General features: G+C 42.2%; 1 protein-coding gene across 2 annotated transcripts in view; it reads left to right on the forward strand.

Moving 5' to 3' along the window:
• NOB1 (NIN1 (RPN12) binding protein 1 homolog) overlaps nt 1-15,472 on the forward strand; it is a 174,968-nt gene that overhangs the window by 12,158 nt on the left and 147,338 nt on the right. For both annotated transcript variants that reach the window (XR_011283341.1, XM_069635518.1), the window contains exons 2-4: nt 8,377-8,509; nt 9,142-9,275; nt 10,338-10,409. Coding sequence is in view for 1 of the 2 variants with exons in the window: in XM_069635518.1 (XP_069491619.1) it covers nt 8,377-8,509; nt 9,142-9,275; nt 10,338-10,409 (339 nt within the window). In the remaining variant the exon portion in view is untranslated. The remainder of the gene's footprint in view (nt 1-8,376; nt 8,510-9,141; nt 9,276-10,337; nt 10,410-15,472) is intronic.

Genomic DNA, 15,472 nt, shown 5'->3' on the forward strand with positions numbered 1-15,472 from the left:
GGGGAGAGGAAAAACAACCATGTCTTTGATCAAGCAATGAACATCTTATCCTCACAGATCAGCTATCGTCCCATGTTATTCCTTCTGCATTCCTGTATGTTATCTAATTTTCGACTAACATCTCAGATCATACAGCCCCGCCACTCATCCTGCTCATCTTCCTTGGAGCCCAAACAAAACCCTTAAAACATTGGCAAACTGTGCCCTCCATCACCCCTTCCATGTGTTTTTATTAACTAACCCCAGTTCGACTCACTAATTGGCAGAACTTAACAAGACTCTGTGCTCAAAGGAAGACTTGTTCCCCATATCCACAAACTCATCTAATTATAAACGCATGACCCAATGGCACTTCATTTAATCTATGCCTCAAGTAAGCATTGGATGCTTATCGCCAACTGCTGAAATGTGGTTTGCTTCATTCCTCCTTGCTTGACCTGGTCATTCAACTCTTCAGGACATTCGAAGTTCACCTCCGCAAACCACGCTCTCCGCGGCCTACACGAAACCCAGCTATGGAGGAATGGTGATCTGCGATATTCCCATGTACTCGTAACACACCCCATATTCCCCTATATCCAGAAACGCGTCTCCCATCTAAACCATTTTTGAATCCCACATGTACATTATTCAACCCCCCCGCCCCCAAAGTGGCTTTCCCCTCGCAGACTTCTTCCTTGCATGCATAGATCTTCTCGCCCCCCACTCTAAGCATTACACATTCTATATTGCACAATTACATTGTGTCCTCATAACTTTTATTTTGCTATGTGATGCAAATCTAAAATGTATCCATAGTAACCTTTATCCCAATCCACTTATCTACACTGAAGACATGTTAAATTGCAACACATCTAACCTAGCAACACCATTGTTCTAATATGACATGCGCAACGTGAACCTCTTCCCTATGTTGGGACATGAAACATGCATCCCAATATTGTTTCATAACCCAGTGCTGTCTTCAAGCCCCAATACCTTCCTTAACAAGGTGGATTGGCTTATTTTCTCTAAGATATCCAGCTCTTCCTTGGCTACATAAGCATTCTTAACTGCCAGTTTACTCAAACAGGTGATGCTATCCGAGTTGGTCCAGAGGTCACTCAGCCCTAAGATGTGTTGACCTCTAATGTGGGCAAGCCAAGGAAGGGACTGGCCACAAGCCTGATCAATGAGGTCCACGGGTGCTGCTTTATGGTTGCCTAGGTGCTCATTTGAGCAGAGCCTTAGCCAGTAAAAATTGGCTGCGCTTTATCAGAGCGACTCTACATTGCATTCCAGTCTTCCAAAAAATCGGCAGATGCGGTGTGCTGTACGGTAAGCAGAGGATATCTTTTTTAATATTTTGGTTTCTATGACTGCAAGCTACCCAACATTCCCCTGTAGCTCAGGCCCCATAAATTGCTGCTTGTCGCGCATGGGCTTGTAGGCTTCTGAAGAGACCCGCACTGCCTCGTTCCCATATTCGGTAGGAAACCTGCAAGAGCTGCACTGTACCTTGCCAAGGTAACGCCTGCTTTTGCCAGATGTTCATCCCATCAGCATTTTGCCTTGACCCTCAGTCCAAGATAATCGTAGTACTCAACCTGATGGATTAGCCCAGCATTCAACTCGAGCTGTAAGGATATCTTCCCTGTCTGCCGCCATTGAACACCATGGATTTTGTTTTCTGGACGCATGGGTGTAAGACCATAATGCTTCATCAGCAAATGTAAGTACCTCTTCATTTGCTAAGACTGGGGCATCGGGCTTGAGAGTCAGCTGTTATTCAATCACCCCATTTATAAGAATACAAAATACCTTGAGTGCCAGGACACAGCCCTGGTGAACTCCCTGTAGGGAGTCGGGGAAAATTCCAGGATTTTTAGGCAGCTTCATTGGTTCTGTCTGGAAGGCAGAGCGCCTTCAATAAGTAAGGACTGTGAGGATTAACGGTGGACAAGGAGTCCTGAGAATTAGCATGGATAATCTGCCCATACTGACAAATCGACTTCGGCAAGGGTGTGTTTTTTGTCTCATTAATTTGGGTGGTTGAGTCGAATGCACAAAATACAATCATACATTTTCGCTGGATATCATACATTTTGTAAGGTAACATATGCAAGGGACATTGTTATGTTGGATAACGCCCACATAGATCATAAAATATCCTTGGATGAGATCTGGAGATACACTCCAGGGAGTAGTTAAGCGATTGCAGTACACTAGGAAAAGTGCTTGGACTAGATCTCATAGGGGTTATTTAAATTGTATGCCTCTAGAAGAAGTAGACAATATTACACATTTACCTAATTCTTTGGCAGGCTCATTTGCTAAAATAACATTAGAAAATGTACTCGTGGTGATAGCTTTTAAAAGATTTTGTGAACCAAATGGTGGTTTTTACATTATCTCTTTTTGTTGTATTTCCAAAAGCTAGTTCCTATTTGATTATGTGGGATAAAAATAGGGTGGAATATTTGGAAGGATTTGATTTGGAAAATATTTACAGGGTGCGAAATTTGCTCTCTACCAGCCATTGGCAATTGATATTTAACTTTTGGGGAGTAAAGAATCGTGTACTGCGAGTATGCGTAGAATTGAAGTGTCGAGTTTGCTGGCTCGTAGCTTGCATCGGGAGGATAGCTCGGGGGCAATGCGCTCGTCTTGGAAGCAAGACGACGCGGAGCAACACGGGTTAAATCCCCGGGTCCGCGCTTAGAAACCTCAGGGTATAAAGCGTGTTATAAATAACCAATTACAATTACACCTTGAATGTTTGCCTCTTGTTGTTATCCTTGCCTGAATCTACCCAGGAACCAGGGCTTGTTATTTGATTGCTATGTTAAAAAGTTTAACATTGTAGCAAACATAATGCTTTAATGGTACACTTTTTAAAATATGTTTAGATGGAAAAGATAAAGTATTTTTATGAGGAGTTGTAACATAAGTAAGATGTTATGTAAGTATTGTAGACGATGCATACGTTCTTTAATTGAAGAAAAAAGGAAATCTTATTGGGGTGAACAAATGTACTATTTATTGACAAGAATTGTTGCTGCAATGTGTTATTGTTTTCCACCGTATTGTAAGATGCAAGCATATTTGAGAGTTTCTGGGTAGATTTTTATATCAAATTGTATGTGGCTTTTATTTGAATGCATTGGCAGCATGAGATCGTGGGAGGACTACCTTCCTGAGTTACAGAGAACTTGTCACTTAGAATTATCGGCTATATTAAAACCCTTGAGCATCTCTGTATATATCGATTGCTCTAAATAGAATGTGTTTTTTTTTTTGTTTTTTTTTTTAAGACCTTTTTGTATATATTAAGATACATTTTGGAGTCCTCTTAAATGGGAAACAAAAATCATAAATTTGAGCAGTTTGTAATTATTGTATACATTGATTTTAAAATGAATCATTTTTGTTTCTGGTGAATGTTTACGGTGACCCATTGCACAAATGAAAACAAATTAAAAAACGTGACTTTATTACCAAAATTAAGAGGTAGGACGATCCACCAGCAACACTAGCCAGCTAAAGAAAGATGCCTTTCATTACATTTTGGCTTATGACTCTAATACATAAAGTAATGCTCATGTTTTCCAGTTACTTTAGAAAGTTATGCTGTCCTGTTTGTTCCTTGGAATTCTGTGGAATGTAGTTTTGCCTTTTTTTAAATGTAGGCTACATATATCCCAGAATAGGAACTGGATGTCGTACTCGCGCATGAGACTTGCAAGCCTTGTAAACCTCATGAAAACATGCTACCGCTTGCTTTTACTATTCTTTATCATTATAAACCGGCTTCAAATGTATCAAATGCGAGCACAAGTATATACAAATGGGCACATGGTAATTGCGGCCTCCAATATATTTGTGTAAACTAATAAACTACACCGGGCTCCCAACTGAAAAACTTGGGTGGATACGTTTCCTGTATATCCTGTAAACTAGTGTAGGACGCAGGATTCAAACCTGTGTTGCTCTGCTTAGTTTTGCTTCCAAGATGACAGCGTTGCCACTGAGCTATACTACCCGTAAAGAAGTACCCCTTACCGTGCCTTGGGTATATTGCAAGTCACTGAGGAGTTTCGGGACCAAATGGAAGAACACGGCTAAGTTTCTTTATAAAGTCGCACAACTCCACAGTGACTTGCAATAAACTTTTTACAAATGGTAGGGTTATTTTATTTCTTATACATGGCAGCACGCTGTCCTCGTCCCCTTCAGGGCTCGAAATTGGGATTGAATAAGCATGAGCTACAAGCGGCTCCTCGTATCAGGAGTAACCGATCACCAGGAGCTAGCACTGAGAAACGAAGAGGAAGTACATAGCGTGATCTACTGCCACATAAAATGCATACGCATAATTGTATCCATTATTTATGACCCTTATGCTTTAAATGTCATACAGATGTGTCCTAAGGTTTCTTTTAGATTGTCCCAAATGCGCAGAGTAGTTAAATTCACATAGTTGAGTTTGATTGGCATCAGTTGGCCTGGGGAGCCATAAGTAGCTCCTGGTAATTGTTGGTTTTAAGCTAACTAGGCTATAAACTGGAGCTATATGGCTTGCAGCTCCCCTCATTTTCGATCCCTGCTTTATCCCCAGCCTCTTCCTTATTCTAATCCACCAGATCCTCATTTGCTGATGCACTTAAATTAAGAATCGGTTTGGATTTAAAAAAGGACTGTTTAAAATTTTAAAGAAATGGTTTTAAAAAATGTTTGTTGTGCTTTTATATAGCATGCAGATTCTTGCTCTCATGAGTTAAACTCCAACAGTGCACATAAACTGCTGGCAGTAATAATCATTTAATGGCTGATAAGTGTTCCAGAAAGCTACTTTACATGAAAGGAATTTGAAAAGCTTGCTAGTGCTGCAGTGGCATCTGGAATTCTGCTCTGTGCTGGCTGATGGTTTTAAGGGTTGCCAGTTGTCCAACTCCATGCCACGAGGACCGGAATCATGACCGGTTTTTAGGATAGACCTCATGAATAGCCATTAGATAAAATATGCATACATTCAGGATTATTGTATGCACATTTATCTTATGAATATTAATGGGTGGTATTCCATAAATCCGACCTGTTTCCCGGACTGGTGTGGGATGTATGAGATTTATTCAAAACCTTCCAGATATCGCGTTTGGTGTTGCTTTAGTCACTACAAGTGGGAATGGTATTCCCAGATGTGGGTCCCTGCCTGCTGGACTTGGCGAACTAAGCTACAACTCCTTTATGCTGAAACATGTCTGGTGGTCCTGTGCAGAATGAATGTGACCTAGCCGTTTGGGCTGGACTGGCCCTTTTGGGGGAGGGCCCAATCCTAATTTGTATATGGTCTTTCCCCTTCTGTAATGGTTTGCCACGCTGGAAAAATTGCCTGGAGGGTTTCCCAGAGGTATTGCTTTTGGCTAAGGCAGCAGACATTGTGACATCACGACTGAAGCATTATAAATGATTGCAGAGCAGTAGTGATGTCATCTTATTGCCGTCAGTGGTGATGTCACAACTAGTCTGTAATTGGAACATGATTTGCAAGCTTTGATAAAGGTATTGTGGGCTGTTATGTAATAATAGGTGTCCAACCACCGATGGCTGTAATTTCACAGCAAGACTGCCACAAGCACAGATTTCGTTGCAGTAAGGGTAAATCCCTGCTACCCTGTAGTGATGATGGTGCTGAATGGGGTATGCAAGGAATCGTTAATGTCCCCAAAATGACTAACGGGGGAGCAGGGGGCTTAAGACTAGTTGTTTCCAATATCGTATTTTGTATTATTTCTGAGTGCCGCTTGTGTCATCTTGGTTGCCTTGCAGTTGACATATAAACTGCTCACGATTCATCCACGCTTTTCTTGACTTTGTCAGAGCCAAGCACAGCCTCCTTTCTCCACTTTAGCTTGTGTTCCATGGGAACGTATGAGGTGGTCAGGACTGGTCCTTTCTTCTTAAGCCAACAACCATCATGTTACTTGGTGCTCCTACTTCTACAGGGTGATAAACCAGAAGGTTTCTCACCCACTAGTCCCCCGGGGATCTGTCACCCAGGGGGCCATGGCCATAGCTTTTGGATCCAGTTCCTGGGGGTTGACCAGTGCGGGAGGATCACCTGGGTGAGGGGTCTTCGGGGAGCGGGACGTCGTATGGCAAGACACAGTATCCCCTTCCCTGTAACGCCTTTACCCCATCCTATTGGATAGGATGCATAGGAACTCTGTCCCCTCCCCCCTCACCCCCCCTCCTCTGCCCCCAGCCCCCTTTCCTACACGAACACTTTCACACTGACAGCACGCTCTGGGAGAAAAGGCTAACGCCCGAGAAATATACCTGATGTGTCCCAATACAATGGTGGGGCGAAGTCAGGCAATTACTGACCATCACTCACACCTGACTTCCATTAAGCTTCCCCATACAGATAAAGGGCGCAGCACGAAAGGACACTCTGAGCGAGGAAAAGCACAAGAGGAAATGGCACTAGAATGAGAGGAGGATGGCAAAACAGGAGGGAAGTTCCCTTGACCTTTCCGACAAACAGTTAACGCTTTCTACTCTCGAGGGCTCTTGAAAGTAAGACCAGGAAACCAGGCTGAAGAGTCCTGTATTGTGTGTCGGAGATACCCGGAGCCCTCACGCATCACTAATCGAAGCGTGGAGAAGCAGCAACAGCCATGGTACTGTCCTTGGCTCCAAGATGAAAGCAGCATCAGTGAAATCAAAACAGCTGGTGAGTTGGATAAACCGATACAAGACCAGTCTGTGTTGAAGCCAAGGTTGCAAGCAGCAACATTGTATGGCAAGCGCTGGAACGAACATTGTTAAAACACCTGTGATAAAGATGCAAGTAAAGTTGAACTGCTGATGAGTGTTTGAACTTTGAAGAGACTTTGATACGATAACTTTCACAGAGTGGTCCGGCACCGCGTGGGTGCTCAATCGAAGGTCTCTGTAAGGTATCCAGCTGAGAAGTGGCAGAAAGTGTTATATTGAGAAGAGAAGAAAGAATTGTCAGTTGAATTGGTCCTGCGACAGGTCAAGCAAAATCCTACGCACAGTCGAAAGTCTTCGAATATAGTAAAGAAAGTTTGGAAAAATAGATAGATTTGGTCTGAGTGCGACAGAGGGGGACCCGGGGTGAACAGTGAATCACTTGAGAAGTTGTGCATATGAGAATCCTGAAGAAAAAGCAACTTTGAATGCTTGTTTGTCGCATCACGCCCTCTGAAAGGTCCTGATGCTGAGATTTTGAACTACAACGTCGTGCTAGAAAAGCCAGAGTATGTGCTAAGCTCCAGTGTGCCGCCTTGTCCCGCGATGAAAAGGTGGGGAAGGGGAAGCTAACGGCTCAGCTATCCTGACATATGATTTCTTGAATACTTTTATTTTGTATAATTTTGTTTCCCTCACCCTTTCGTATTTATAGTAAGAATAGGCAATAGGTTTATTAGTATAGGCCATTTTATTTAGAGTCTACTAGGACTGTTATTATTTGATGGTCGTAGCTTGCTCCCATCTTTTTAGATTTAGGGTTAGATGGGCGTTTTTCAAACCCAATTGAAGTTCAATAAACACCCTTGAACTGTGAACACTTGTCTGTCGTCACTGTTGATCCCATGCCTTCCTTACAACAGACTGGGGATCCTGTTAATCGATCTACTTTTTTACATTGTCGGAAACCTATATCTTGTAGGAAGCATTTGTTGAACTTTATGCATTTCATCCCTAGGGCTACTAGAAGCTCTAAATTGGGCAGACTGGCCGCTTATGTGTCTATTGCTTTCCTAGTTACATCGGAACCTTCTGCACGCTATCTCCTAGTGAAAAGCATCTGTAGTTCGCATTCTAGAATGTGTACTTCCTACTATCTTGCTTAATGTCGACCATTTATCCTTTGGATAAAGTGAGTGGGAATTCGCTTTTATATAGTAAATTGAGTTCTACTTTTCCTTGACATAGGATAATTCGAACAGGTGATTTCAATTAATCTGCGCTTCTCAGACAAAATGAATTTCAATCCTTATTTGACCATTTGTTAACAGATTGTGAGATGAGTGGCCACATTGTTCATAAAATGGTGGTCGTGAATTTGTTACTGCAGCAAATGTCAATTTTCTAGATTGATCGGTATGCTAATCCACTTCATCTACTCTTCTACATTAAATGTTTGTATACATCTTATTAAGTGCTTCGGATCCATCTCTCGATTCATGTTGTTTTAAATCCCACAAGTAACTTACTTTACAGTTGGTGGCCTTTGTTGGAATACGTGTCCATCAAAATAGCTGTGACTGTAAAGCAAGGTTTCTGCATGCATCACTTCTTTCCTATTAACATAATAGGCTTCGTATTGCTCACCAGGCGCGATTACAATGTTTGATTCTCTCTTAGGACATTGGCAAGAATATTTACACCATCAAGGATGTGGTTGGTGAAATACGTGACAAGGAAACTAAAAAGCGCCTGGCTATCCTGCCATATGAACTCCATTTCAAAGAGCCACTTCCGGACAATGTAAAATTAGGTGTGTTCTTTTATTTATCAAGTTTACAGTTTTATTCCATTTCACATTTGCCGTTTGGAGCCTGAATGATATGTTTACACAAACTGATTACATGCTTTAGCACTGTTGTCGTTATCTGTGTGTTTTAGTTTGGCGACTCCCCTAAGGACATTGGGTATTGCACAGTATTTCCAGGCACATAATATCAAGTGTCGAAACATAGTGACGCACAGAAAATGAGGTAGAGGGCAGGGGGTTAGCGAAGTTTGGAGCAAAGTAAAAGATGGAGGTTAAGAGAAAAGTTGAAGAGGCAATTGCTTGGCACATATGGAGGCGAATGAGAGGAGTGCATCTAGCGTAGCAAAAAAATGGGAGAAGGAGAAAGGTAGAGGGGAGCCAAAAGAAGATTCATGAGAACTGACAAACTGGGGATACTGGAAAGAATGAAGCGGATTGCGAGTACTCGAGTTATTCCTCTTAGCCAGTGATAATGAGCTAATTAGGAAGTTCTTTTTATTTTACAGTGTCAGTCTTTCACAAGGGACCTATTGAGTGCAGCATACACGTGTTTCTGTAAACCTTTTTGCAAGCAATGATTTGGAGATGTTACAGAGAAAATCAATGTTTTGCTCTAAATGTTCTTTTTATAACAGTGACCGAGTTTGCAAAGAAAACTGGAGACTACCCCAGTCTTTCAGCCACTGACCTGAAGGTGCTGGCTCTTGCATACCAACTGGTGGCAGAGCATGTTGGTGTGAATCATCTGAAGAAAGAACCAGATAAAAAGGTAAGTCCTTAACCCCTTTTTTCATGTTCTACATTCCAACAGCATGTGGCGTGTTGGTCTTTCTGGTGTGATTGAAATGGGGCAGAATAAAGCCCTTAGCTGCACTTTAAAATAAAAAAAAATCGCCTTCACTAAAAGGAGTTTCCCTGGATTGGCTGTTTGCGTCTAATGTTCGTTTGTGATCCTAGTATTTGCATGTAGTGCCCTCGCAGGTCTAAGCCAGGTATATCGTGTAGACATTCTCTTATACTCACCTGTGTGCGCAAAGCCAATATTTTGTAAAGGTAAAGTCTGGTGAACGGTCCTTCTTGGTGGTGGGCACAAGTCTTCAGCATAAACTGCTGCTGCAACTAACCCAAGAATAGAATCTTTCAATATCTGGGAAATTACTCCAAACTACATTGTTGTAGATAATTTAGGTCAGCTTTAAACCCTGCCTTGTCGAAGTGTTTAACCTCACCCCAACCTCTTTTCTGATGTTTTGTAATCCCTAATCATTCTCTTAGACGTGTTTGTAGTGTGGTCAGGAACTCCTAAAAAGAAGCAAATGCTCCCAACAAAAAAATTGAAATGGTGAACACATAGGAGCCATCTCCCTGTTTCCACGTACACAGCACCACGATATCTTATTAGTGGTAACAGCTAAGCAGTAGCCCTTGAAGAAGAAATGCTGTTATTGACTGGTCCAAAGTGGAATTATATGGTCCAATATGCTCTTAATGTGTATGGATTACAAGAATAATACATTTCTATTCACCTTAAAAAAGAATATGATTAATAATAATCCCTGCAATGAGAATCGCCCATAAATCGTTTAAATCCCAATTTCAAAAGTTAGTGTAAAATAGTCCCACTTAAAAAATAAATATCTGGAGGCCTTATAGCACGTATAATACATTAACTTAACCTCTCTGGTAGTTCAAAATACTGGGCACAGCATTCACTAATATTTTTTCAAATCCTCTTGTGCATGGACCTTGCAGGGCAGGCTAAGGACGTTTCCGAGCAAGTTCATATTTTTGTTTTAAAGTTTCAATATAACAATTAACATTGTGTTTGCAGATTACGGTTACTTCAACTGTACAGCATCCAGAGGCTCCAGTGAACCTGACTGGCTTCCACCTTCCTTCCAAGGTAACTGTGTGCAGACTCATTCTTAAATGTGATATTTGTTTGTGGGGTTTGTTTCCTTCTCGGATTGATGATGCTCCCCCCGCCCTCTCCCACTACTCATCCCAGCTTAGGTGGACTATGGCATTGGTTGTTGGTTGGCATGTGTGCTCTAAACACAGTTGGCCACCTATAATGCTTGCATTTCTATGCCTAGTAGTGGCGGTTTTGAAGCTTTCTTATAGGAAGTGTATTTTCATTCAAAACTGTGATCTATTGTAGGGTCATAAACCTTTTAATTTGTGGGACTGTATATCCAACAAGCATGTAAACTACTAACTTTCCCATCACCTAACTTTGCTATACAGTTTAATTTAAAAAAAACCTGATGAACCAATGGTACTCTAACAAAGGGTGCCATGGAGATAATTAAATATAGTGTTTATAAAGAAGTGGCAGACTGCGATATTGAGGCTGTACATTCTAGAACACCCCAGCTGCCCCCAACCATTGGTTTATTAGATTTTTCCAAATAGTGTAACGGTCAAGAACGTGGAGATAACCATAGCAAGAGTAAAGGTTATTGCTACATTGTTGTTTTCAGCGAAAATCAAAATGTACAATAAAATTAACTTCATGCAACATGATAGGAAGTGAAAATGCAGCCTATAAATTGAAACCATTGAACATGTCTACTCCAAGATAATGTTGACTTGGAGTATATAAAGAGAATAACTAATGATGTAGAAAAAGGACAAAACAAAAACCCTCATCCTTTTCCCTCCTTCCACCTGCAGGTGGGTTTAGGTCTATTTAATCCTTAGTTTTTGATACCATGTGAGTCAGATTAGCACAAACGCATATTCAAAGATCTAGCCACACTGATCTTGGCTACAACATACACCTTTTATCAATTGAGAAGGAGAAAGGGGGTAAAGAGGAAAGATTTCCCCTCTCATCACCTTTACGCCTGACGGCCCACCTTCTCCATATACCCTTCCATACTTAGGCTGAAAAGATTAACTGTTCCAACTGGGCAGATGGTGAAGGCCTTCCTTTAAATCTGGAAATGCAGCGCAACTGCAGTTCTAGGAAGTGGCTGTGGAGACTTTGTTTGGTCGTGCTTGTTTGGGCACAATGTGGGAATGCCGCTGGACACCGGTTCAGTGTTGGTGAGATCTGCGGGAACCCAATTAAGTTTGCTCGGCTGTCCCTTTAGGACACTTTATCTGCAGGTGAGCATGTGAAAACGCCTCCCCTTGCAGAAGCTCTGCGAAGTGAGGCGCAAGTGCAGTTGTAGGTCTGCAAAAAAGGATCCATCTCTCTCGCCAATTGCTACATATCAACCTGCAAGAATACCTGCAGCAACGGTAAGTGTTTTGGACTGTTTCTCCCCCCTCCCCGCCACCCCCCTTTGATTCTCCTTTTTGGGGGAGCAGACATTCAATCCACCTGTAAGCATGAAGGGGGCTAATTTGCATTAGAATTTAAGTGCCAAAGTACTTCCCAAACCCCTAAGAGCATGCAGAACTTGTCTGTGTTTACTAAATTGACACATACTTGTGAAACAATATCAGTGGAGCCCTCAGGTATGCAGTAAAGATTAACAGATTTTTTTTTTCTCAATAAATAATGGTTGACAAACGCGCATCTACGAGATATCCCTTGGGTTTGGAAGTCTCTCATTAAATGTCTCGTTTACACAGTGTAAGCAGGTACACGACTGCATGAGCCTGAAAAAGAAAAGAAACGGATGTCCGTTTTTCTCCTCCCTTGACTATTCCTGACACCGATAATCTCGCATTCCATGGGAGTCTACCGTGGAAAGGTTTGGATTGTGCCTCCATAAGAGTGAGAATTTGTGCCTCCATTAGAGTGAGAAATGTAGATCGCAACAACCCATTTGAAACTCTGTTTTCTACTCAAGGAAGAAATTGTCATAGCTACACCAACAGGCTTTTCTCTAGGACCTCTTCGATTGCAGCTCTAAACTCCGCTCTCCAACCCATAGTCCGATTTATACGACTAGATTGGTTGAAGTTAGGATGCACACACATCAATTAAATGACATTTTAAAGTTGATAAAATCTCTAAAAAAAATAAATGAATATGATGCTTAATGGTTTTGATGAGCATGTCCTTGGTGGGCAAGAAGAGGATGTTTTACTAGGAAAGGAGGATGACGGAATGACACGTTCTGAGATGTTTTATATTGATGGGACTAGTGTTGATCACTGTGACAGAAACCTGATAAGAGACTGGATCAGGAGGATGGCTCGGGGGCTACGTGTGTCTTGGAAGCAAGACCATGCAGTGTAACAACGGTTCGATCCCTGGGTCCGCGCCTAGAAACCTCGGTGTATTAAGCGTGTTATAACCAATTATTCTAATTCAATTATCATTCTAATCACAGGGACTTGTTAAGTCAACCACGCCAGAGTCTATAGCAGATCTAATAAACCCACAGGAGTTTCCCTAAAAAAAGCAAAGTGCAAAAAAGAAATACAAAAAACATTAAAAATCCCTAGACGCAACATAGGAGGGGATCGAGAAAATGTCGAATGTCTCTCTCCAGCGGAATAAACACTGAGGACAGGAGGAGTGAAAGGAGGAAACAATTGTTTTTCTACGTCCTGTAAAAAGACTGAAAAAGAGGAGGAGGAGGAGGAAGAGACCTGAGGGTTTTGGGGCCTGTCCCTTCAGGGGTTACTAATTTCTTGGAAATACAGTTCTGAACATCGAAAACAGGACTTTGAAAATCAAGAGCACCAACTCAAGGAACGTATGTTCTGTCCCTCCTTCTTAAATTGGAACTCTGTCTTTGGGAAAAAAGGCTGAAGATCTGTGTTTGAGTTTGAAATCTATTTTTGGGATGAGGGAATTCCCATTGACAGATCAAGGATCTTGAGCATTGTCTCTAGTATACCGTTGCTACACTTGTTGAGGTCTTCAGACATGAAAGCAGGTTGAATTTCGAGAGGCAAGCGGATTGTAGAATAAAAATGAATCATCACTTTGGATAAAGTAGTGTATTTAATGATGCGGGAAGTGCAGGAATCCATCCTATTGTTGGGTTATAACCCTACCCTCCATTTCTGCACTTAAAAGACTTTTTGGCAAACCACCAACCTAATTTGAATCTTGCATGCTTTAGCAAACTAAGGATCAGGATTTGATAAGGGGGCGCAGGATTTGATAAGGGGGCGCAGTGACCTAAAAATTGTGTAATTGGGGAGGGCGGAAATGGGGTTCCATTGGAGCCTTCCCCGGACTGTCCGGAATACCAGGTTCCACTGGAGGCTGTACCCTTGCTGGAGCTTACACATAACACTCAAAGATGACTCACATTTCGCGTTCAGCATTATGTTCTGTCCAGAAGCATAATGAGGACTAAAGCTGGACCCCGATGCGTCCCAACCCTCTGTGCCTCTTGCACAGACGCGTTGCGTTTCCAGCATGCAACTCGTCATGTTCCTCCTTCACACCTGAATCACACCCTTACCATGGTCCTTTTGTTGCCTTCCCTGCCTCCTCCCACCCGGCCTCCTCATCCCTTGTTGCCTTCAGCCTTCCCTGCCTCTTCCTTGTTTACATACTCCTCCTGTTGGGGTTTGTTGTCTTCTGGGATTCCAGTTTAAGTGGATCCCCCTTCATTGAATCTGCCTGCCTCCTGTTTATCCGAACTACAGGCCTGCTTTTGGAGGTTTGTTTATTCTAGCTTAACCCCTTTTTTCTTCCATTTCTTTTTGCTCGTGCTTGCGGCTACCTGGCTGGTGGTATTTTTCCTTTGCACCAACTGGGTGGCTACTCTGAAGAACAGGCCTTACCTCACTACCTGAACATACCGTTGACGACACGCTAAGGCATGTTGCTGTTAAGAACACATCGGACAAGAGCATTGAAGTGATTGGTTCCGGCTTCTATCTGTATAGCAAAAAGGGGCCACATCTAGACCTAAGTGGTAATATGGGAGAACAGATTTAACAGTGTCTGAATGATTTATTGACTCCAGGCTAATACCTGTGATAGTGATCTCAAGTGATAATGGCAGTAAGGAGAAGGATATGTTATTATCAAGTAATACTGTAATCCAAAGGTGGAGAGTATTGGCTACTGCCTGAGTTGAATGATACCCTAACGTGGTGGTTGGAATTAGGGTTTTCAGTCAACATGGTGTATGCGGGGGGACTTCAAATGCACCTTTTTGGACATAGTGAACGATGTTGCTGGTAATCGTGATTCAAGTATAAATAACCTGAACAGGGGCTAAATATCAAAAGAAAAAAGTGCAGGACTATGACATGATTAGTTTGTTTAATGGGAATTGGTAAAAGCTAATGGAAACCTTATGGGAGATCTACCCATTAAGGCTACTTGGTTTAGAGGGGCCTTCTTTTTTTTTTTCTTTCTTTCTATCTGACCTTTGGAACGCCTAAAGATATCCAAGTCAGAGCATAGTGATCATGCTAAATAAATCTTAAGGATTTTGTGGTTCAAGGAGGTCCATCATGTCACATCCTAATGCTTGTATCAGATAACCAAGGGATTTGATGAAACCATTAGATAGTGCTAACTTGTAAATTAACATAATCAACAAAGGGCACCATACTCTCAGACAACTGAAATTTGGAATGTAACGTTACTTTCATTTTGTCCATGGCCACTGCGGACCATGTTTTGTGCTGTGTGTGGGCAATTGTTAATTTAGCGCTTCTTATAATTTGTATAGCACTTTTATCCCATTAATATGGCCTCAATGCGCTTGTGCTGGGAATGCCCTGGGGGGTGGATGGGGGTCAGAGGCAGATACTGAAGGCCAAGGTGTGGGAAGTAGTGTGGCGGCCAGAATACGTCAGTGTATTTGGCCAAGATACAGAGTTAGGAGGCCTGGCTGGGCTCCGTAAAGCTACCCTTGAGGTCAGGCACATGGATGGGTGCTGAGTGGAGAGAGGTATGTGTGATGGCAAAAATTGGAAATATTCGTTAAGTGTCCAGCCTAAGTCGGGGTTGTCCAACTCAAGGCCTCGAGGGCTGGATCCATGTTGGATTTTCAGGGTACCACTCATTAATATTCATGAGAAATTTGC

Source organism: Ambystoma mexicanum, chromosome 1q, assembly GCF_040938575.1.
Source record: "Ambystoma mexicanum isolate Mex_15411 chromosome 1q, UKY_AmexF1_1, whole genome shotgun sequence".
NCBI classification, from domain to species: domain Eukaryota; kingdom Metazoa; phylum Chordata; class Amphibia; order Caudata; family Ambystomatidae; genus Ambystoma; species Ambystoma mexicanum.